Source organism: Bipolaris oryzae (assembly GCF_000523455.1).
Source record: "Bipolaris oryzae ATCC 44560 unplaced genomic scaffold scaffold_21, whole genome shotgun sequence".
In the NCBI taxonomy this organism is placed as follows: Eukaryota; Fungi; Ascomycota; class Dothideomycetes; order Pleosporales; family Pleosporaceae; genus Bipolaris; species Bipolaris oryzae.
Window position 1 is genome coordinate 216,384 of NW_006911297.1, and position 23,550 is coordinate 239,933.

General features: G+C 51.3%; 8 protein-coding genes across 8 annotated transcripts; 4 read left to right on the forward strand and 4 right to left on the reverse strand.

The window, feature by feature from the left end:
• Positions 1 to 1,103: 1,103 nt before the first annotated feature.
• Positions 1,104 to 1,915, forward strand: COCMIDRAFT_33947 (carbohydrate esterase family 5 protein; the record flags this gene model as incomplete). Its single annotated transcript, XM_007686651.1, has 3 exons — positions 1,104 to 1,298; positions 1,356 to 1,573; positions 1,645 to 1,915. The coding sequence occupies 3 exons, from the start codon at positions 1,104 to 1,106 to the stop codon at positions 1,913 to 1,915; spliced, it is 684 nt and encodes a 227-aa protein (XP_007684841.1).
• Positions 1,916 to 2,166: 251 nt separating this feature from the next.
• On the reverse strand, positions 2,167 to 10,296 carry COCMIDRAFT_33948 (uncharacterized protein; the record flags this gene model as incomplete). The annotated part of the gene is made up of 3 exons (XM_007686652.1): positions 2,167 to 3,817; positions 9,317 to 9,935; positions 10,044 to 10,296. The coding sequence occupies 3 exons, from the start codon at positions 10,294 to 10,296 to the stop codon at positions 2,167 to 2,169; spliced, it is 2,523 nt and encodes an 840-aa protein (XP_007684842.1).
• A 560-nt stretch (positions 10,297 to 10,856) lies between these two features.
• Positions 10,857 to 11,477, reverse strand: COCMIDRAFT_33951 (uncharacterized protein; the record flags this gene model as incomplete). Its single annotated transcript, XM_007686653.1, has 1 exon — positions 10,857 to 11,477. The coding sequence occupies one exon, from the start codon at positions 11,475 to 11,477 to the stop codon at positions 10,857 to 10,859; it is 621 nt and encodes a 206-aa protein (XP_007684843.1).
• Positions 11,478 to 12,185: 708 nt separating this feature from the next.
• COCMIDRAFT_33952 (uncharacterized protein) lies at positions 12,186 to 13,325 on the reverse strand (the record flags this gene model as incomplete). Its single annotated transcript, XM_007686654.1, has 1 exon — positions 12,186 to 13,325. One exon carries the CDS (start codon positions 13,323 to 13,325, stop codon positions 12,186 to 12,188), a length of 1,140 nt encoding a protein of 379 aa, XP_007684844.1.
• A 775-nt stretch (positions 13,326 to 14,100) lies between these two features.
• Positions 14,101 to 16,234, reverse strand: COCMIDRAFT_23648 (uncharacterized protein; the record flags this gene model as incomplete). Its single annotated transcript, XM_007686634.1, has 3 exons — positions 14,101 to 15,896; positions 15,954 to 16,146; positions 16,208 to 16,234. The coding sequence occupies 3 exons, from the start codon at positions 16,232 to 16,234 to the stop codon at positions 14,101 to 14,103; spliced, it is 2,016 nt and encodes a 671-aa protein (XP_007684824.1).
• A 657-nt stretch (positions 16,235 to 16,891) lies between these two features.
• COCMIDRAFT_33954 (uncharacterized protein) lies at positions 16,892 to 19,140 on the forward strand (the record flags this gene model as incomplete). Its single annotated transcript, XM_007686655.1, has 4 exons — positions 16,892 to 16,911; positions 16,963 to 17,028; positions 17,080 to 18,432; positions 18,483 to 19,140. 4 exons carry the CDS (start codon positions 16,892 to 16,894, stop codon positions 19,138 to 19,140), a joined length of 2,097 nt encoding a protein of 698 aa, XP_007684845.1.
• Positions 19,141 to 19,792: 652 nt separating this feature from the next.
• Positions 19,793 to 21,263, forward strand: COCMIDRAFT_2541 (uncharacterized protein; the record flags this gene model as incomplete). Its single annotated transcript, XM_007686618.1, has 3 exons — positions 19,793 to 19,987; positions 20,050 to 21,096; positions 21,147 to 21,263. The coding sequence occupies 3 exons, from the start codon at positions 19,793 to 19,795 to the stop codon at positions 21,261 to 21,263; spliced, it is 1,359 nt and encodes a 452-aa protein (XP_007684808.1).
• Positions 21,264 to 22,355: 1,092 nt separating this feature from the next.
• COCMIDRAFT_86731 (uncharacterized protein) lies at positions 22,356 to 23,399 on the forward strand (the record flags this gene model as incomplete). The annotated part of the gene is made up of 1 exon (XM_007686695.1): positions 22,356 to 23,399. The coding sequence occupies one exon, from the start codon at positions 22,356 to 22,358 to the stop codon at positions 23,397 to 23,399; it is 1,044 nt and encodes a 347-aa protein (XP_007684885.1).
• Between the last annotated feature and the right edge of the window lie 151 nt (positions 23,400 to 23,550).

Below are 23,550 nucleotides of genomic sequence, written 5' to 3' on the forward strand. Positions count from 1 at the left end.
TACTTACTCTAGCGTACGTACGTTCCTCGGCTTCTACTTGCCGGTTTGTCCCCGGGAATCGTGGGTTTGGACATATGGCAGTTTTCAAACAAGTGCCGATGATGGACAGAATCATGATTGCCTTCTTTTGGTGTCCGATGAACATACCCTCTGAATGACTAGCTAGCTGTTTGGCAGCGCAGCAACTAGACCATGACGAATAGCGTGCTCGTACGTACGTCTCATGCGACACGGAGGATTTTCTACATGGGTTGTGAACGGCATTGCTATATGGGGTCCGCTAGTCTGGTGCGGACGCTAACGGGCGACTACCGGCATCCTGTCCTGCTCCCACCATGCACTCTTCTCTTCTTGGACCGAGGCACATTACTTTTGTGTGTCGCAGATGATCTACAAACCCAGTCTCACACAAATACATACACAACTTTACAAATCTCCTCAGCAAACCCACTGTGCTGGAATCTACTAATCCCTGTGGTATACTTGATGATACGATATTTGAGACACCCCCTAAGCGAGCCGTTTTTCTCGAAGCAAAAAGCAAAGAAGAAAATAGACCCATTTGCTTGCTTTTTCCCGTTTCCCATTGCCCAATTGAACAACGTGCAGTGTCAATATGTCATGTAAACTCTATTCTCCGGGCGCACAGCCATTGGTGTCGCAACGGCTGGTGTGACAGGCACCCGTCTGGCACGAGAACACCACCCAATCACTCTTCTCAACTACCTACGCCACACCGGCACCATAGCCTCGTTATTTGATGGAAGGTCAATTTAGTGTGCTTTTTTTGCCCGGGGATCAGCGCTGCCTATTCCGCGTAAACCTGGTGATACACGAAACTCCCTTCTTTCCTCGCCCGATTTCCGAGGTGAAGGGTACGACAGTGTGAGTGGGTATCTTGGAAAACCAATGAGTCGAGATGTATGACATGGTGTGGGAGAGTGAAGATGAATGTGCATATATATATATATATATCTGTTCCCTTTGCGCGAAACAAAACGGATATCAAGGCACAGCTCACTTGATATCTTTACCACTGCCTACTACATTCGCTTCCATATACCGTTTCAACATTTAATCACGTTCTCAAATATACCATCAAGATGAAGTTTCTCACTCTCTCCATGATGACTGCCCTGGCGGTAGCATCGCCCATCACCACGCGCTCCGAGACCGCCCTCGAGGCCCGTCAACTCGGCGGCTCCAGCACCAGCAACGATCTTGAGCAAGGCCAGGCCGGTGCCTGCCCCAAGGTCATCTTCATTTTTGCTCGAGCCAGCGGCGAGTCCGGAAACATGGTAAGTCTTACCCTATAATCAACTTCAATAAACCTCTTGGCTCACCCGGATTGCCAGGGATCTTCCACCGGCCCCATTGTCACAAGGGAGCTCAAGAGCAAATACGGTGCAGACAGCGTCTGGGTCCAAGGCGTCGGCGAACCCTACGCCGCTGACTTGCTCTCCAACGCCCTCCCAGCCGGTACTTCTTCAGGCGCCATCGACGAAGCCGTCAAGATGTTCCAGCTCGCAAACCAGAAGTGCCCCGAGACCCCCGTTGTGTCGGGTGGCTACAGGTAAATACACCTTCCCCTCCATATCTCCATCCGCAAAATATATGAGACTTTTGTTCTAATACCGTGAACAGTCAAGGTACTGCCGTCATCGCCGGCGCAATTCCCAAGCTCTCTGAGACTGTTCGCGCTCAGGTCAAGGGCGTTGTGCTGTTTGGATACACGAAGAATAAGCAGAACAATGGCGGTATCCAGTCGTACCCTGCTGATAACGTAAAAGTTTTCTGCGCCACGGGTGATTTGGTGTGCTCTGGTACTCTTACCGTTACCGCGGCGCACTTTACCTACTTTGATGACGCTGCTGGACCTGCGCCGGAGTTCCTTGAGGGCAAGATTGGTGCATGAACTGCTTGATCTGTGGGAAAAGAGTAGAAGAGACATGTAAATACATATGGCTTGTCCATGGTGTTGGGTTGGGATTGGTGTACATATAACATTCGAGTTGCAAACTAGGGAACACGGATTACTCTTCTTTCTTTCTTTGGAAACATGGTACACGTCTATTTTTATTTTGGCTAAAGTGAACAACGCTTGAAACCTTGGTATACACAACACATATGGTCAAACACCAATCGTCACTAAATGGGCTTCATACACTAAGACTTGGTAATGGTCTTTTGTGCCTTGGCATCGTCCCTCATCTCCTGCTTGATCCGAGTGATTGTGCCTGCACCGCCATAAATCATGGCAGTGTAGACCTGCGCTACACTCGCACCCGCATCAAGAACCTCTCGTGCCTGGCGGCCATTGGTGATTCCTCCAGTTGCAAAAATGACCTTGCGTGGGGCATCGGGTGCAGGTGCCGCCTTGGGTGTAGATTGTAGGGTGACATGAGGCGCAGATTCGGAGATGTCGTCAAAATCTGAGGATGCGGGTTTAGGAGCGGGTTGGTCGAGATCGAGGGTAGCCTTGGTCATAGAGGACTTGGTTGAGTCGTCGCCTGAGTCTTGTCCAGCAGAAGGCTTGATGTCCTCAGGATGCGTGGGGAGGGTGATGTGCTTTGGGCCTTCATCAAGTGCCTTTCGGTACTTCTTTACCAAAGCCAGGGTACGCTCAAACATCTGAGGGCCCGAGTATCCACCCTGTTCAAGCAGTATGTTGGCTTCTGACTGGGACAAAAGGTAGCCCTTGGGAAGCGGGTCTGGCCGCTTCTTGGTTGTGTTACCAACAATGACACCATCGACACCAGAGTCCCACGCAGCCTCGCAAATGCCTGATATCTGCTCTTCCGAGTCTTCATCTGGGCTGACCTTGACCATGACGGCGGGTTTGGTCTTACGGTCAATCTTCTTGACGGCACCAACAACACCCGAGAGAAGCTTTGTCAATGGCTCGACATTCTGAAGGGTGCGGAGACCGGGGGTGTTGGGTGAGGATACATTGACTACAAGGATATCCGCATACTTTCCAACGTAACCAACGGCAGTGGCATAGTCGCGAACGACAGATTCAATGTCGTTCTCAGAAGTCGTCTTGTTCTTTGCGACTTGCACGGCCATAAGGCGTCCTTTGTGAAGCGAGCCAGGCGGTACACCAGCCTCACCATCTAGCACCCGTCGTTCGGCATCCTCGTCGAGCCCTAGACCAACATGGTATGCAAACTCTCGCACGCGTTGTCGAAGTCTTGAAGCAACCAGCTCTGCGCCCTCTGAATTGAATCCGTAGCGGTTAATAAGCGCGTTCTGGCTGGGGATCCTGAAGACACGCGGCTTGGGGTTGCCTTCTTGCGGCATTAATGTGATAGCTCCAACTTCAACTACGCCCGCACCCAGATCAAACAGCGGCGTTGGAACCTCGGCGCCCTTGTCAATGCCCGCAGATGTTCCAATGGGGTTGTTCAATGTGTGACCAAAGACCTCGACTGCCAGATCACCCTGCGAGTCGGCTACGCCACGCTCCCTAGGGTTTATTCCAAAACTATGCAGCACCTTGAGCATCCGGGTGCCGGCATGGTGTGCGTCTTCGCCGTCTGGGTATATCACTCGTAGCGCAGGGACGAGGAGCCATTGGTGGATGCTGGCGCGCGTGTCCGTCACATACAGGTATCCAAAGGTTCCCCCTACGGCCAGCAGAGTTCCGTAGATAAAGTTTTTCGTGCGGGTCCCAGCCGATCGGACATTTGTCGCGGCTTCGGTAGTCGTTGTCGATGTGGTAGCATATCTCGTCGGTGTCTGCAATAGCGAGCGATGGGTCAGGCGATGACGCGGTATCGAGGGCCGGATGCGCAGAGCCCGCAGGCTGGCGGCACTGTTCATCATCACGACTGTTGTGCGCAGCCCGTGCGACTTTCAATGGCTGGGCAATCGCTCGGGTGAACGATTGTACAAACTACAAGTTACGGGTGTTTGGAGCCGCGAATCTCGGAAACACCCAGTGACGTGGGCTTGGCATCCCGTTACCCCAACATGCCTTCCCGTAGGACCCCCTTGACCTGCCCTCCCAACGTCCATGTCGTCAGATCTGTCAGACTCCCGTCACTACAATATGCAAATCTTTTTTATTGCCCTTTCGATTATTCTTGGGTTCTCATCATCCCAATCTGTTATCCCGCCGTCGTCCTGTAGCTTACTCTGACAATCTGACAATCTGACACCGCCTGTAACCAGGTAATATCTGACTACAATGTTTCACGCTGCTCCCGAACCGCCCTATCCCGTTATTTGCACTAATTGCAAGCGGCCGTGCCTGCTCATGGTGCGGCATCAAACTATTTCAAGCACCTGGATAACGAGATGGGCACTATAAGATAAATTACTAACACCTAAAAAGCCGAGCACTGACTGGGTAAATTGGCCGACTGTGCGGAGTGACGGGCACTAGTCAAGTATTTGCACCAATAGCCTCTTATAAATGTCCGAATGGTCGTACTCGAATTTCCTCTTTCTGTATATGCACTGCGCAACGGAGGTATTTGCAGGCACATCTCCACCTCAGGGACCCCAGCGTCTCAGTATTAAGCCTTTCTACCAAGTCTTGATATATAGCCAAGCCATGCCCCGTAAAAGCTTGTCATTCACTTCTCCATCCATTCACTCGTTTTCAAGATGCTTCTGATTAAGCTTGCACAGCTATGTCTGGTCGCTACACCGGCCCTGAGTGCCATGACCAAGGTGGGCTCGGTGTGCACGGTTACCCCCTCAGGATCAGCTGATGATAGCGACTTCATCCTCGATGCCTTTAAGCAGTGTGGACAAAACGGAAGGATTGACATCACAGCGGGTAACTTCACCATCGGCAAAGTCATTGATGTCCTAAATCTCAAGAACTGTGAGATCAACATCCGCGGCAAACTCACTTGGACCGCCGATATCCAATACTGGGTCAAAAACAGTGTCAGTGTCGTCTTCCAGCAGCGAAGCACAGCATTCCGCTTGGGAGGCGAGAACTTCTCGGTCCTGGGCCATGGCCAGGCGTTGTTTGATGGCAACGGCCAGGCGTGGTACGACGCCAACAAAAATGGAGCCAACATGGCCGGTAGGCCCATCAGTCTGACCCTATGGCATGCAAAGAATGCCGTGGTTGACGGAATCACTTGGAGAAAAGTGCAATTCTGGTAAGTCCTTGTACTGTAATTTGAAGCAGCATTGTTCCTAACATGACAGGCACACGTTTGTCGCTTACTCGCAAAACATCACAATGACAAACTTGGACATGAAGGCCGTCTCCGACTCACAGTGGGGCACCGTCAATACCGATGGCTTCGACAGCTGGAACTCACGGGACATTGTCCTCAAGAACTGGGACGTGACCTGTGGCGATGTAAGCTTTCCCCCGTCAATCTTGCCTCATCACATACATAAGTCTAACCATTCCTTCCTAGGACTGTATCTCCATCAAAGGAAACAGCACAAACGTCTACGTCAAGAACGCCACATGCTACGGCTCAGGCGCCATGGTCATCGGATCCATGGGCAACCCACCCAACATCCCCGAGACAGTCGAAAACGTCGTCTTCGAAGATATCCAAGCCTACTACAGTTCCAACGCCGCATGGATCAAGACATACCCAGGCCAAGGCTACGTCAGAAACGTGACATTTCGCAACTTCCACATAGTCGATGTCAATCAGCCCGTGTACGTCACGCCGTGCATCTACTCGTACACAGGCTGCGATAATTCGCACCTCAAAATCTCCGATATTACTTGGCAAAACATCACGGGTACCTCGAGGTACAACGTTGCCGCAGCCATTTATTGTAGTAAGAGCACGCCTTGCACGGGCCTCAAGTTCAAGGATATCGACATCAAGCCAATGAATGGCGGGCAGGCCAAGATTCTCTGCAGTAATTTCAACAGCGACAGTGGACTCGCATGTACCGGTACTTGTCCTGCAGGATGGAAACAGCAATTATCCGGAAATGCTTAAGGCTGTGATAGAGAGGGGGGGTGGAGAGAGAGAGAGAGAGAAGACCTCGGTTCAAAGTTCCGTGTACATACTTACTCTACTACAATTACCGGACGAAAAGCCGATCCGGCATCGCCCTTGCAAGTTCTCCGAGTCAAGACACTAAATTCTCAGCGCCTTGTAAGATCCCTTGTTAAAAGAAAGTATGTAACGATATCCTTGCGCAACCTCAAGACATGTGAAGCTACCACAGCTCTAGTGCTTACACTAGTCATCGGATAGACGCACATCGTACGCAGCCCTATCACGCGTGTCCGAAGGTTTGAGCTAAAGAAGTGGAACAAGATGCGCCAAGCTTACGTACACCCCCTTTCGGGTACGAAAAAACTCTAATTTGACCTTTTCTGCTGCAGGTAATATCTCGGCAGTCGTGACAAGGTCGTTGGGATAGCCTTGCTAGCTTGGCCCGTACAAGGCCAAGATCCGTGGCATGATGTACAGCATCCGGAATACGTACCCTGTGTAGTACATAGGCGCCAAGATGCGCTGTCACAGTGTACCTTTGAGGTAATACTGGATATATGGTTTCGCACGAGGAGGACCTAGCATCTTGTGCGGGGTACTATGCTTACACGTCATCGTCCCAGAAAGCTAATGTATTACCTTAGTCATATCGATGTTATCGGTGTTCCTGTTTCTCTGTATATATGTGTACTTGTTGAACCACAAGCTCCTGTTTCCTTGTTGACTGTCACTCAAACCAATTCAAGGCAATCATGTCAGCTAGTCCGAGCACCTGGCCAAAACTCCGTTATACACTGCTTCCAGCTCTTCTCTTTTCGATCGCTGACCAGTACCCTTCTCTTTCTTATGCCCGGTTTCCGCATGATCTCGATGATATATCGAAAGGATATCGCAAGTTCACATTTGCAGAAGTAGCTAATGCCGTCAATGCGTTTGCGTGGTGGATCGACCAGAACGTAGGGAAGCTAGCAGAGGAGCAAAAGAATGGAAGTCAGACATTGGTGTACATGGGACCAACTGATATTCGGTATGCAGTGTTTTGCTTGGGGAGTGTAGTTGCTGGATACAAAGTAAGTCTTCCATTCATCAATCTCATTGTCTTAGTCAGAAACAGAATTGATAGGAAATGATAGATGCTCTTCCCGTCACCACGGTATGGATCCGAGGCCTTGGGGAAGTTGATCGAAACCGTAGATGCGAAGGTTTTGCTGAGCCCCGAGACACCGTATCCTGTCGAAGCAGAGATCATAGAGAAGAAAAAAGGTGTGATAAAAAAATTTCAAGCACCTAGTGTGGATCAACTGTTTGTGGAGAAGGTAGCGGTATATCCTTTTACCAAGACTTTTGCGGCTTGTAAAGACGAGCCTGTGATATGTTTACGTAAGTTGACAGCATCCCTTCACTTGCCTCAACTTGCTGCTTGAAAAAGCGAAAGAGAATGAAGAGCTTACTTTGAGTAATGCAGATACATCCGGCACAACAGGGTTTCCTAAGCCAATACTGTGGACACACGACTGGATTGCAAGTCAATCGCAGACACTCAACCTCCCACTGCCAGTTGGATTTACCCGTCATGATCATCATATATGCTACCAAAAGGATCGTCGTGCACGGTTACTGGTGACTGGTCCCCCATTTCATGCAAGCGGAATCTTTAACATGGTTCTCTACCCTTTACTGTTGGGCACAAAACCCATCTATTCGAAAATAGGAGTAACACCAGAAGAAGCCGTAGACCGTGCCATATCAGCTCTGGAAGCCCTACACACAGAGAGCGTAGTGGCAAGCGGAAGTGTGACTGAGTCGTTGCAGAAGGTGGTAGATCGTGTGTCGGTTGTGCCGACGGTTATAGAGTATGTGGTCAAGCACCCCGCGAAACTCGATCAGATTGTCCAAAGGAGCCACTCGTTACGGTATGGCGGCGGAAGTGTATCTCGCACAGCTGGCGTCACCATAACAGACAAGATACATCTAGTCTGTGGATTTGGGTCCACCGAGCAAGGCGTTTGGCCCAGCATCCTGCAAACCGACGATGATATGAAACGTGATGGAAGATGGGAATATATGACTCCCCACCCGGCACTTAACTTGCAATTCCGCCCTGTTTCTGAAGATGCTGGTGAAATCATGTACGAGGCCGTCATGGTGCGAAACAACGGTAAGGACTGGGATGGATATGTGCAGCCTTTGTTCAGGTGTTTTCCTGACCTCAAGGAGAAAAGCATGGGCGACCTATTCATAAGATCTCCAAAATATCCGGACATGTGGAAACACCACGGCCGTATAGACGACCTGCTGGTCTTCCTCTCCAACGAAAAGTTCTTCCCCAATGTTGCTGAACAGCGTATTGCGGCGCACCCTGGTATCGCTGAAGCTCTGATTATAGGGACACGTCGACCGAAAGCTTCACTGATTGTCAGGCTAGAGGATGGATTCAAGCTGGAAGATGTATGGGAAAGGATTGAGGAAGTTAACGTGGACTCACCGGTTTACGCACGGGTTACAAAAGATATGGTTATCGTTGCGCAAGAGCCTTTCCTGAAGACGGCAAAAGGGAGCGTTAGAAAGGTTGATATGCTGGGAAAGTATGTGAAAGAGTTGGACAAATTGTACGGTGAAGGGATTTGAATACTATGGTCGCACGAAAAGGTGGTCATGTGAGAGTAAACACCGGATACACCAAGAAAGAGCGCTGTGCCAAGGTGCTATACTGTAGTAGGGGAGACGCCATGCCAGTGAGAAGTTGGGAAAGCGGAATGTGGCAGGATGCGGCAGGAGCGAAGCCATGCACAACAGATTCTGGATAGAATAGTCATAGACAATCTACCATATATACGAGCAGAAAACTTTCTGATTCTAACCCGGTTCGATCGTTTTCCTTGTCAGTGCGGACATGCTGAAAAGTCGCTGTTTTCGTACACATGGTTGCATGTTGAACGACATTCGCTTGCTACTTTGAGCACAGTCTCGAGTTCTATCCGAATCTGTAAATCTAGTAGTACGAGAATTCGGAAAATAGTAAACGTAAAAAAGAGGACAAACACACTAACATAAGGGGCAAGATCGTGGGTATAAAACTATGACTGGTTCAACAACGCTCAATGATGTCTAAATAATACGTACGCAAGGGGAGTGTACTGCTAACCAACGCCTCGGGATGCAAATAAGACAATCTCAACTAGATGGAGAAATTTTGAAGAGATCAAAGAACTTAGCTTGATGAAAGATGCGCCCAACGCGCATCTCTATCCATCTCACCATCCTCACTATAGCATGGTCAGCGACTGTTCCCCAACTCTCTTCCATCGCAACACGCAACTCCCCATGCAACATACCTACCAAGTCAATCGCTGGCGAATAGAGTCGCGCAAACCTACCAATCATACACCCACCCAGAATTGGCACTCATGAACTCTTCACAAGCTTCTTTAAGTGCAATGTTCGGTCTCAGGTCGCTGATTGTAAGTGTCTCTCTGGTGAGCGGGTCGGTAGGGCTGCGCTTCAGATGCTCAATCAGTGTCGCACGCTCGTACGACCGACCATTCTTGGTGACTACCGGGTCGTGCATAATTTCAAACGTAATGCCGTCAACGAGGTAGTCCGGTACCTCGCGTTTCTGTTGGTTGGCGGGATCTGAAATGGCAAACGCCGTTCGCAGATCATCGCGCTTCTTTTCGAATTCCTGTTTCCGCTCTGCCTTCTCTTCTTGGCCGTCTGTTCGACTAGTTTCCCCAGCCTCCATGCGAGCATCTATCTCGTCCATGTCTTTTTTGTACTGTGTCTCCAGCATAGACTCAAGATCCGAGAGAAGATCACCTCGCCTTCTTATGCGCTCCCGTTCCCGAATATCCCATTTTGCCTTTTTGCATTTCAGGACTAGGGCAGATATGGTGGCGGCATTGGAGGTTTGCTGCGCCGATGTGGTACATAACTCGTAGGCCATAAGGGCAGATGATAGCGCCTCGTTCGGATGATTGATAGCGAGTTGCGCTTGCGCTATACGTACACTGATTAGCCCAAGGGCCTAAGTTGATATCACGCCTTTATGCTCGACGTGGTTAGGAGATCAGACGGGACCGCGTCAAGACAATCAACCATACGTACCCAGATAGAAAAAAGCTTTCATGTTGTCTTTCAACAGTTCAATACTCCGAATGCAATCGTCGATAACACCCTCCCACTTTTCCATCTTTAGCCTCGCATTTGCGCGATTGGTAAAGAGGAGCGGGTTGGCCGAGTTTTTCTGGATGGCCTGAGAGTACAAGGTCTCTGCACCTTCATAGTCGCCATTTTTGAAGCATTTGTTGCCAGAGTTTTTGAGTTGCTCGGCGGCGTATTCGTTGCCTGGCGGAGGCATAACGGCGCAGTTGACAAGGCAGTCGGGGAGCGAGGCTGGGGGGACCGTCGAGCGGAAGTGAGAGCGGAGTTAGGCCTCGATGATTGGTAGGCGGCGGGGCGTGGGGCACCTTTTGTTGCGCCTCGGTATGGAAGATTCGAGATGCCGAGCGCGATGCTGAGCTGAGCAGTGCGGAGACAGCCGGATAGAATCAGGGCGCAAAGGTGATTCTCCAGAAAGTCACTCGTCTATGTAGTATGTTGTGCTACTACCAAGATGGCCGTTTGCAGGCGCCACGTCTCTTGACCTCACCACATGCACAGCCACAATGCGATTATGTAAGCTTCCATGGCAATCGAGTAGTGTAGTACGTGGTAATAACTTAGCGATATGTACGTATGCCAGAGAGGAAATAACTTAAGAAAACATCTTCTGCCAAATGATCTGAACAGATTCTTCCCCGTGCTGCGCCCTCCTCTTACGGATAGGAAACGTAACATACAACCCCAGCGCCATCGTAGACTATGCTAGTGCACACCGTAATACCGGGCGACTAGGCCAGACGTATGTAGAAGTATGTACTAGTGTCGCCGGTCATCATTCATGTGGGGCGCTGCTGCAACTTCTGTAGAACCCACAGCCCCCACTTGAATGTGCCGTTCATCCTCAACCTTTGAGTCCCTCCTGTCCACTTTGTAAAGGTTAGGATAACTCCTCTGTCGCCTGATTTCCGCTGCCAAATCTGCTTCATCCGCTCGGCGCCGGCTAGGCGGTGCACTTCTCTTCCTGAATTTCTTGACATCTTCATCGCTCTCTGCACACGCATCTTCGTCCTCGAAAAGTGGACTTCGGGTTCTTCCTCGGTCGATGCTTCGGTTGCGTGCTCGACCCCTGAATGTATGGTCGGGTTCGGCGTCACTGCGCCGTCTGAGTTTCTTCTCTACAGAAGTGGGTGGGGAGATGGATAATGTGGGGGAAGATGGACGGTGATGCTTGCGGTAGTGGGTTCGGTAACGCGAGCCGCTGTTGCGATCATGGCCGCGAGAGGGCGAGGAGGCTCGGCGAGGGGAGTGCTGAGATGATTGCCTACGTCGCTTCAGGCGCCCACGCTCGTCTGCATCTACATCGGGTTCGACAATAGCTGGAATCTCTGGTAACGTAGTATCTTGGACGACCGCAGACTCGGCGAGCGTGTCTGCCATGGTGCCTGGCGAGTTGGCTAGTAGAAGGTGATATCTGGAAGACTTGACCCTCAGCTATAAGTGGTAAAAGTTGGGGTAAGCGGACCAAAAGGATCTGGGCACACCAGATCCTTGAACGAGTGGTTCATCAGTCTCGTGTCTGACGCAGACGGGCCGTTTGGAAGGGTGATCGTCTGTGCCTGCAGGTGAGCATCATGTTCCAAGCATGACGGCAATGGGGCGTAAGGCAGGTGTAGCGTCATTGGTCCGAGCGCTGTGCCGTAGCGCCAAAGTTACCCTCATGTGCACTGACGTGATGCCTCTTTCTTCCATTCAGAACCTGGCCTGCCCATTCATGCCAATATCCTAAACTCTGTGTCTCGGCCATTGAAACACTGTCTTGTCTTGGCACACTGTGACCCAGGTATTGCCTGTTCTAGAAGCCTGCCAGTAGCCAGTAGCCGGCTTGAAACGAATAGTTCATGACTAAATACTACCGACCATAATAACTAGTGAGCTATACACCATTTCGGACATAAGAGCCGAGGCGAGGCTGGTACGATGGAGGATTGTTTGTAGCCGATCTCGAGAAGAAGCGAGCGAAATGGAAGCCTGGAGCAACCGTATCAATATCCGATCCTGGATAGTCTTGACTTGTAAACTGTTTACTCCAAGTTAAAGTATCAAATTTCTTGTTTAGCCAGCCGATCAACCCCTTTATCTAACGGATCACACGAATAACCCCTTCACCAGTCCCTCGACAGCATCGTAAACAGCACCATCAATCATCCCACCCGTCGCTCTTTCCATGATAACAGGAACCTGATCTCTTCCGACCTTGTAGTTCCTCAGATCGTTATCCAACCCCAAGTCCTTTACTAGCTTCAAAACCCTATCTCCGACAATTTCCGCATCCACCTGGGTATCTCCAGAGGCACTCTCGCCAATAAACGGACGGAGACGGGCAATTTGCTCTGCAGCAGCGGGGTCCTGGGCCTTCAGCTTAACAACATGACCGAGTGTAAGGCAGGATGTAATGCCATGCGGTATGCCATATGGAGAACCAAGGGCATAACCTAGGGCGTGAGAGAGTCCAATGCCGCCTACGAGGTTGTATCCTATAAAGCCTAGCGATCCATAAGCAGCCAGTTGGAGCCTGGTAATGTTATCTTCGTCCTTAGGATCTTGCTTGTACTTTGGTAATGCCTCGAATAAAGTCGCTGCGCTCTGCAATGCCAGCCATCGCGCAGGCATCTCAGAAGCGGTGGGATGATAGAGTAGTTCCACAGCGTGGTCCATAGCGCGTATACCAGTGCTCATCCATAGCCGCTCAGGTGTGTATAGCGCAAATTTGGAGTCATAGAAGACGACGCTTGGGACGAGCTCTTTTGCTCTGACGCCTATCTTCACTCCATCGACTCCGGTGTAGCCTGCTATGAAGGTGCATTCAGCTGCACCCAGAGTCGTGGGGATAGTAATGTGATATAGGAATTTTCCAGTCTTTTCGTGCAAACGATAACTGATGGCTTTGGCGCTATCGATGGGACTTCCACCGCCAATAGAGATGACGGTGTCGATGGTTTCGTCTTTTTTCACCAATTTGGTTGCTTCATCAAGTTGGGCAACAGGTGCATGTTCGCCAATCTTGCTGAACGTCCCGGCATGTTTTTCGCCCAAAAGCTCTTCGACTTGTTTCACCAAGGGAGTCTTGGTAGCCAGCGAAGTACCCGTAATGATAAAGGCCTTGCTGGATGTCTTTGGAAGACAGGCAAGCAGATATTTGGTTACTGAGTCTGCACCATAATATAGTCTTTGCAGTTGTGTGGGCTGCCATAAACCAGAGAGAGGGCGATTCGTCGCCTCAGTCATGTTGGGCTTGAGTTCAAACAGAGTAGACTTGTATCGCGCGCTATAAACAAGCCCAAGGGGACTCGTATCTGATGTTACAGCCGGCTGGCAAGAAAAGAGATCAAGCTTATTGGAGTATGAACACGAACTATATACAAATACATGGATGAAACTGAAGGAAACTTACAGCTTTAATAACAGATATGTATGTTACAAAAGCAGTTTGAGAAGCGGAATCAGGCCGCCTTGGAAAAAAATACCAAGCGTTCCTAAACAATACGTGCATGAGTCGTGATGGTAAATCTAACAGTTATTGGACAAGTCGTATGCAGCCAAGGACAAGAAGTGGGAACGATAAATGAGGGAAATGAGCAGAAACAAAAATTCTTCACCCGACAGTCCATGTTTGAAACATGCATGTGAACATTTCAATCGTTGATTTAGAGCGGAGAAGTTAGCTGAGCGCTACCATCTCGCAACTCCAGGCTATGGTACACTCGTTGGCTCCGCCATGGATTACGTCATCATCCATCCCATATACTATCTTTTGTTCGCCAGAGGATATCACCCTTTCGTTATTCCGACATGAACCAAAGATCCGTAGTAGTAAAACAAACGCTAATGTGAGAAGAGAAATCGTCAAATATGATACACAGATGCTCAAACACGGAGAGGTATATGGAAGTCTACGCATGTAGACCTGACAGACCAGCCGTGGCCGAATGCAAGACGCCTGCTTTTAGACGTGAAGAGGCACGAACGGAAAACACAAAACCCAGGCAAACGATTGAAGCGCTTACTGCTTCTTCTCGCCTTCACCCTCAGGCTGTTGAGACTGCTCGCTCTGGTTTTGGCTCTCAGAGCGGGCCTTGTGCATCTGGTCGAACAGGCTAAGAGAAGCGTTCTGGAGCTCGTCGGTCTTTTCCTTGATCTCAGCGGCAGTGGCAGTACCCTCGCCAGATTGGCTCTGGGAAATGAACTCGCGCATGGAGGCAATCTTCTCCTTGATCTTCTCAGCCTCAGTCTTGTCGAGACGGTCCTCGAACTCTTTGAGGGCCTTCTCGGTATCGTTAACGACGCTGTCAGCGCGGTTGGCGGCCTCAATGGCGTTCTTGCGCTCCTTGTCCTGCTCGGCATACTGCTCAGAGTCCCTGACCATGCTCTCAATCTCGGACTCGGAAAGACCGGAACCAGAAGCAATGGTGATAGACTGGTCCTTGTTGGTAGACTTGTCCTTAGCGTGAACGTGGACAATGGAGTCAGCATCGATGTCGAAGGTAACCTCGATTTGAGGCACACCGCGGTGGGCCGGAGGAATGCCAACAAGCTGGAAGTTTCCGAGGAGCTTGTTGTCGCGGACGAGCTCACGCTCACCCTGGTAAACCTTGATCTCGACAGCGCTCTGGAAGTCGGCTGCAGTGGAGAAAACCTGGGACTTCTTCGTGGGGATGGTGGTGTTACGGTTGATCAAACGGGTGAAAACTCCACCAAGGGTCTCGATACCGAGCGAGAGAGGAGTAACGTCGAGCAGAAGAAGGTCAGTGACCTCGCCAGCAAGGACAGCACCCTGGATAGCAGCACCAATAGCAACGGCCTCATCAGGGTTGACGGACTTGGCGGGATCGCGGCCGAAAATGCTCTTGACGGACTCAGTGACCTTGGGCATACGGGTCATGCCACCAACAAGGATGACCTCGGAGATGTCAGTGGGCTTCAGGTTGGCGTCCTTGAGAGCCTTGCGGACAGGCTCAACAGTGCGGCTAATAAGAGGATCCATCATCTTCTCAAGCTGAGCGCGGGTCAGCTTGGTGTTGATGTGCTTGGGACCGGAAGCGTCGGCAGTGATGAAAGGCAGGTTGATGTCAGTCTGCGATGAAGAAGACAGTTCAATCTTGGCCTTCTCAGCAGCCTCACGGATACGCTGAATGGCCATGCGGTCGTTGTTCAGGTCAATGCCCTGCTCCTTCTTGAACTGGTCGACGAGGTGGCGGACAAGGGTAATATCGAAGTCCTCACCACCGAGATGAGTATCACCGTTGGTGGACTTGACCTCAAAGACACCGGACTGAATCTCAAGGATGGAGATATCGAAAGTTCCACCACCAAGATCGTAGACAGCTACGACGTTGTCGGTGGCCTTGTCGAGACCATAGGCGAGAGCAGCAGCAGTGGGTTCGTTGACGACACGGAGAACATTGAGACCGGCGATCTGACCAGCATCCTTGGTGGCTTGACGCTGGGAGTCGTTGAAGTAGGCGGGGACAGTGACGACAGCGTTCTTGACGTTCTTGCCCATGTATGCTTCGGCAGTCTCCTTCATCTTTCCAAGGACGAAACCACCAACCTGGGAAGGCGAGTACTTCTGTCCTTGAGCCTCGAGCCAGGCATCACCGTTGGTGTGCTGGACGATCTTGTATGGGACTTGCTTGATGTCACGCTGGACCTCAGCGTCTGTGAACTTGCGACCGATGAGACGCTTGGTGGCAAAGAGAGTGTTCTCTGGGTTGACGACAGCCTGGCGCTTGGCGGCAATACCGACAAGACGCTCGCCCTCTTTTGTGAAACCAACGACTGATGGTGTTGTACGACCACCTGTGAAAAGTTTTTGTTAGCATTGCGGTCGGAGTCAAAGTGACGTTTGTAGCATACCCTCAGAGTTCTCGATGATGCGGGGAACTTTGCCCTCCATGACAGCGACAGCAGAGTTGGTGGTACCCAGATCAATACCAATGACAGAGCCCTTTACCTTCTCGTCGCCGCCCTCAGCATATCCTCGCGCAAACATGGCCGGAGCCCTGAATGCGGGAGTGCGTCTCGCCGCCGAAGCCGCACGAGGCAAAAACTGCGATGAGGTCAGAAAATGCTTCAATAATGATTATCGTTTCAATTGCACAAATACTTACATTCCGTGATAACCTTGAGGACAGCATTGTGACTTGAGTAAGACGCTGCGGAATTGGATGCAGGCGACGAAAAATTGGGTGTAGAATGGATGGGTGGGAAGATGGGTGGATTATATGATGTAGTGATGGAAGCTTTGACGATAGACAAAATTCTCGGAGAAGGTTCTAGCTCGTTTTGGTGCTGGATTGCCCGCCGAGGTTCCGCTGTAAATGTCTGTGCTTCCGAATAGTAGCGAAATATTGTACGACGCGACATAAACCCGGAAGAGGAGGCGAGAGGCGTATTTTTGCCATTATACAATTGGCTCTGCCGCCACAACGGCGCCTGTCGTGTTGACATTAACGACTGTCCCAGTGCGGAAGGCTTGGCGCATGCGTGCGCGTGTGGGGGAGATGCTTGTCAATGGTGACGCCCGGAGCACCTCGAAACACTGCCACCCTTACGTCCATTCGCACTGCACCCTTATTTCCAACCCCTCGATCAAGGCGCCCTCTGATACGAAACAGCCCTAGCACTGCATTCTCACCTGAAAAGTATTATTATCTACTCCGTCTACTTCCTGCATTTGTGCCCCCAAGCATCCTGTGACGTAAAGCGCCTCCTACCGCCGAGCCACACCAGCTCCGCTCACTTATTAACCAGACACGGAGACATGCAACCCTCTGCCACCTGACCGCGGAATTATGGCAGTCGATGACATTCTGTGCGTGTTTGGGCCCGTGTTTTCCTATTTCCCTTTTTCTGACAGCAACAGGAGTCGAGACACGGATACTTTTGTACTGGCTCAAAAGGCCTACTATCCTACAAAGATACCCATCGCGTGAGCACTGTACTACGGCGTCCAACTCGCGTGGAAAGCTGACGTTTGTAGACATTACCAATTACGCCATTTCATCTCGTGTCCCGAACCCGACCTTCTCTACTATGCGAGTGGCGCGGCCGTCTACTGCCTCAATGCCGCTACACGAACACAAGCACACGTAACGACTCTACCCTGGGAAGCACGCTGCACTGCATCCGGATACGGCTATGTCTGCGTCGGAGGAGAAGAGCATGGCAATTTTGCTGCCATCAAGGTGACGGGCTTCCCTCCTGAAGACCCATCCAACGTCGATGCCTCGTTGCCTCTGGAATTCGAACACCGCCTGTCTCGGCCACCCCTTCTGGGTGCTGCGTCGCACATACGTCTCGAGAAGATTGGTGCCGACATAGTCAACTCAATATCGATACACAAGATGCCCGGTGAGAGCGGTGGTCAGGATGAGATCGTGGCGGTACTCACCAACAATGACAAGACGGTGCGCATATACTCGCTCACACAGAATCTGGAACTTGCAGTACTAGACCTGCCCTTTGCGATGAACCATGCTTCAATATCTCCAGATGGACAAATGTTGGTGGCTGTGGGTGATGCGCCCATCGGGTACTTTTTTGAGAGAACAAAATCACAAAAGTCTGAGAACAAGATAGCGGAAGGGTGGATACAGTCATCACCGCCGGAGTGGGAGCTACTCAAGCACGTGACCTTGCACCGACCTGCAAACTCGCATGCAGACGGTTACTTTACTACGGCGTGGTCACCGTCTGGCCGTCTTTGTGCAGTTGGGTCCGAGTGTGGATACATTACTGTGTTTGATGTTGAACTTTTGAAGATAGTCGAGTATGGAGAAGAAGCCATTTTGCAGTTGCTCAGTTCCACGCGACCTGATACTCGGGCTGGGCCCGGTGCAGTACGAACAATGCACTTCTCGCCTGCGCCATGGGACTTTCTGGTATGGAGCGAAGATCAAGGCAGAGTATGCATCGCTGATTTGCGAGCTGGTCTGAAGGTCAAACAAACAGTCACATTGGATCCAAAAGAAGAAGGCCTAGAAAGTGTTGAACTGGCTGATTTCGACTTGACCCTTAGCCCAGAGATGCATGAGTTGCGTCGCGAAGCAGACTTTATTCGGAGATATCGCCGTGCACTCGACACCGAAGGAACTACAGTGCCTGTAACCGTCACACACGAGTACCGCTTCGAGGCTGATTCCGAGCGACAGAGGCTACATCGCCGGCTGGGTGTCGTTGAGTCAGACAATGATCCACTTGGCTTGACAGCGCGCGAAAGACAAGTCCTCAGTGCGTTACGAACAAGTCACCGACAACGAGAAGAGTCACGTGAGCAGGAAATAACACCCCGAAGCATCAACTACACGGCTTCTGGGCCACTGGACGCTGTGCCGTATGTTACGTACTTATTGCCATAGAGATATCTGGGCTAACATGATGTAGAGAACCTACGGCTAGAGAAGTTGCCGAAGCTATGGCTCAGTTCATGTCTGAGAGGACGGGTCAGAATCATGCTCCCCGCTGGTTCCATGAGCGTACAACGCCTCGACGCCAGGCTTCTGTCATTGTCTCAATTAATGAAGGCACGATCAATGCGCCAGTGACACTTACAAATATTACCGACTCTGCCATTACGCGGTCGCCAAATCCAGTGCCGGCACAAGCACGTCGTATGACTAGCGAATTGATGGCATCCACTGATGAAGCGTGGCGCACAGTCGAGGAGGTGCTTAACGCAGAGCAGACACGGGCTACGAACCGTAACACGACATCACATCCATCTGCTCCTGGTACTGAAGGCAACGCTACCGTGCCTGAACTGCGTAACGAACTTCGTCGAATTCGTCAACTAACGCAAGCACGTGAGCGTCTCCGAAACGCGCGTGCTAGCCAGACTTTATCAGACACGTATGAAATGAGCCTTGGTTTCCGCCGTCCGGCAAACCGCCTAAGTCACGACCCACGTTTGGGTGTGCGCACAGCGGGGCTGGCCATGAGCCAGGATGGGCGAACACTGTACTGCGGAACGGAAGAAGGTATCTTCGAACTCAAGATGAACGTTCATGTGAGGAAGGGATTTCCTGCAATCAACCCGCGATAAATTGGCGCAAACGAGGGGGGTTTAAGTTTTCCAGACTCTGGATTGGGTTGTTTCATGACGAGCGCGCATTCGTGGCGTTTATGGTCGTATCTTCAGCACCGGCATTCGTCTTGGCGGACAGGTTCGGGCGCACTGCATGTCGTGTGGTAATGATTGTGTTTGTTTGTGTAGGCTCAAATTGGTCGAAGCAGTTATACCCGTGCGTTGAAGTAATGAAAAAGCATTTGCATACCTCGTAGGCCAGCGATAGCTATTTTGTGAATGCTTGAGATGGTGGGTTCGTTATCGCAATCTGGGGTAAATGCCCCCCTCCCATGTTGCTCCGTGTGCGGAACCGTGCGGGCGATGTTCGGAGCGAGGGAACAGTGCCGATTTGCCCTCGATGGCGCAATTCCAGCGGTGACTCCCCACAGGTCAGGACTAGAGTGCCTTGCAGACGGCCTGTGGAAGTGCCGTTTGGTGCTTTTGATGTTTGGACTCACGCACCCGAAAGCTTAAAGTCTGCGGATTGCATCCATTGTTGCTGTACTAGACCTCCTCTGTACTTCAACACTCGCATTTCGTCATTCCCTCGACGCGCATCACAGATCTTGTGAGCCCTACGCCACTCAATCTTCCTTCCAGTCCGCAACGCGGACGCACAATACTCACTATGGCTGGAGAGAGCTCCAAAAAGACCAACGCCAGCGGCAAGGCTGCCCTTCCGCTCGACATTGACGGCCATAACCTACCGCCCTCGCCGGCGCCCAGCTCTCCCCGTAATGGCAGGAAGTATGCACTGATGACGGAGCTGGTGTACACGGAGAGCAGCGACCAGTACAATGCCAGCTCCGTTCCCATCTACCAGGTAAGCCAGCACGTTGTTGTGGATAAGGACAGTTGCGTTTGAGCCGCAGCTAACACTCTCAGTCTGCCACATTCAAACAAGAGTCTGCAAGCGGCGGCGGCGGCGAATATGATTACACACGCTCAGGCAATCCCACACGCACACATCTCGAGCGACATCTGGCCAAAATTATGAACGCAAACCGCGCGCTCGTTGTTTCGTCGGGCATGGGTGCTCTCGACGTCATCACCCGCCTCCTACGACCTGGCGACGAAGTCATCACCGGTGATGACCTGTACGGTGGCACAAACAGGCTGCTCAAATATCTCTCGACACACGGTGGCATAATCGTGCACCACGTCGATACCACAAATCCCGAAAAGGTGCGCGAAGTGGTGAACAACAAGACAGCCATGGTGCTCCTCGAGACACCAACGAACCCGTTGATCAAGATCTGCGACATCCCCACAATTGCCAACATCGCCCATGCCGCGAACCCCACTGCCATTGTTGCAGTCGACAACACCATGATGTCTCCCATGCTGTTGAACCCGCTCGACCTTGGCTCTGACATTGTGTATGAATCCGGCACCAAGTACCTTTCTGGTCACCACGATCTCATGGCTGGCGTCATTGCCGTTAACGACTCTGCTCTGGGAGATCGTCTCTACTTCACCATCAATGCTTCAGGATGTGGCCTTTCGCCCTTTGACTCATGGCTGCTCCTTCGTGGTATCAAGACTCTGGGTGTTCGTATGGAGAAGCAGCAGGAGAATGCGATGCGCATCGCCACTTTCCTCGAGTCTCACGGCTTCAAGGTCCGCTATCCAGGCCTCAAGTCGCACCCGCAATACGACTTGCACTGGAGTATGGCACGTGGCGCTGGCGCTGTGCTGTCTTTTGAAACTGGTGATGTTACCGTTAGTGAACGCATTGTCGAGAGCGCGAGGCTCTGGGGTATTAGTGTAAGCTTTGGGTGTGTAAACTCGCTCATCAGCATGCCTTGCCGCATGAGCCACGCGAGCATTGACGAGAAGACGAGGAAGGAGAGGAATATGCCTGAAGACATTATTAGGCTATGCGTTGGCATTGAAGATCCAGAGGATCTAATCGATGATCTGAGTCGTGCTGTAAGTCCCCGAAGACGCTATTCGGGAATTAAGATGCTAATAAGGCATAGCTCGTCCAAGCTGGTGCTGTCAACATCACAACCGAAGGCTTCCAGGCTCTCGCTGCAGAAGCTCCCGCTCCTACTCAGCCCTCGGAGGCTGCTGCTCCTGCTCCTACGGAGTCGTGAACAAAAAAGAAACTCCCACTCTAGTCACCTCTGTCCTGCCTTGTTCGAGGCAAGTTAACGTGATACTCTTTCTTCTCTAGCCGTCAGAGAAACACTTCGCTTCGCAACTCTCTCTGACCCAGTCACCTCTGTCACTGCCTCTTGTTGGAGGCATAGTGTTAACGTGATATTTGTCTGCTCAGTTTAGCATTGCGCGACGTATTGGGGGCGCTTATGAAGGCTAGCATATCTTCCCTATCGTCGAATAAAATTTACTTGCTGCAAGCGCGTGTCCATGTTCATATTTTTGTTCTTGTTTTTTTGTTGTAATTGCACATGCTTGGTCGGCTGACTGAGGCGTGGTGAAAGGGCAAAAAAGTTGTGATTTCGGTGAAGAGGGCAGCGAGGCAGCACAAAGGGTCCGTTTATGTCTTTTGTTTATACTCCACACCGATGAGGAGGATTTACAGAAGAAAGGTCTTTGCGTCTGGACAAGATACTATGACCAATGGTCCGTCTGTATTAGACCGATGGGGCCGAATACGGCCAATCCCGTGACTTGGTTGCCAAGAAACTGGGTAGGCTGACTTGTTATATGAGAATGAATCCCGAAGCTCCGTTACCTTTGCCAACATCTCGAAAAGCCCGCCTGAACAAGCTGTATTGGTTTGCAAGCAACCGGCATCTACTCTGAGCATTGCTTGAACCGGTCTGGCGTGCCTGTTTAGTTTAGGATCCTCCACCCGCCCCTTCCATTTTTGAAACCCATCTCGAACACATAGCATCACGCCCATGGCATGTTGATGCGGGGAGTACCTGCGTGCCTGAAACAATCACCAGGCACGCCTAGAGAGCTTCCCTACAAAAGTTGACAATTGACAAGAGACGTGTCTTTTCGCCTTGTTTGCAAAAAAAAACCAATAAAAAGAAGTCTGATTTGAAAAGGCTCAACCCGAGTTTCTATCGATTGTGAAGAGGGAACAAAAGGCTGGGCAGCGATCTCACTAGTTCCGGTGCGCCACCAGACCGAGGTACGCGCGCGCACGAGAGAGATCAACGCCTGAATACGAGAAAGAACAGCAAGGATCCATTGGGAATTTGTTCACGATGCCAATGCAGTTCTTGGAGCTTCCCCGCGAACTGCGGGACATGATCTACACGGAGATGCTTATGCCGACTGAGCCCCTACCCAGTGGTCAAGACACACAAACAGCGGGCAATTGGTACCTGGTACGGCAGGCGCACCAGCCCAGCGCAGACAGCAGTCGATGTTTTGTGTCGTTGCGAGCGATGCCGAGCACGTGCGCGAGTGTTTTGGCGAGCAACCACCAGATCTATCAAGAGATGATGCAGATAGCCGGCAAGGCCCGGCAGGCGGGGCAGCTGGTCTCGCGGATGGATTGTCTTGTGCAGAACAACGCGCATTACTTTACTTGGCTTGCTGTGCCATTTGTCAAGCCGGCGGACGGGAGCGCGCGGAGACTAGAGGAAGAGAAGGGGCAGAGCTGGGCAAGCAAGATTATGGAGAGCTGGATTTGGGTCGTCAGCTTTTTCAATGCGTGGATGGAGAGTGATGTCAAGGGGAGAAGCAACAGCAGCAGCACTGGACTCTTTTCTTACACACGGTCTTACGCGAATATTGAGCGGCTGTGGGTGGATATTCGGCCGGTGGGATCTACGATATCGAATGGGTCAGGGGCAGGAACAGCAACGACGCATGGCGAAATGACAAGTTGGGCTATATGTGCGGCTCTCAAGCACATGTTTGACAACGGCCCGGATATGATGCGCAGCAACCGGCGTATAGACTGCGTTGACGAAGTCATCCTGAACGTTGTTCCACGTGCACGTACGGCATCGGGGAGTCCCTGGGGAGACGAAAGCGACGAGGATACACTGGTAATAGCAAACTCTTCTTCCTCTTCTTCCTCTGACGAGGCTGAGACGGAGCGCCTACGAAACGAACTGGTAGATGTTTGGGACAAGATCTGGGGTGCGACAGATGGGAGGGATATGAGGGCAAGGCTGTACCGCACGCTGCTCGAGAGAATCAAGCGCGTGCGGATATGCGTCGATGGAGTGACTTTTAGGACCAGAGGACTAGCGGTGGAGCTGGAGAGGGGGCGAGCAGAAATGAGGAGGATCCAGATGCGATAATACGTATAGATGGCATATGGGGCAGGACTCCAGGTTTAGAATGGGCATGCTCTTGGTCGTTCACGGGTCATAGCTGCGTGTGGAGACGAAGGGCTTCGGAGATTAGTTGGCTGAAGCATGTTCGGTGCGCGGTTTTTTTTCTTTTCTTCTC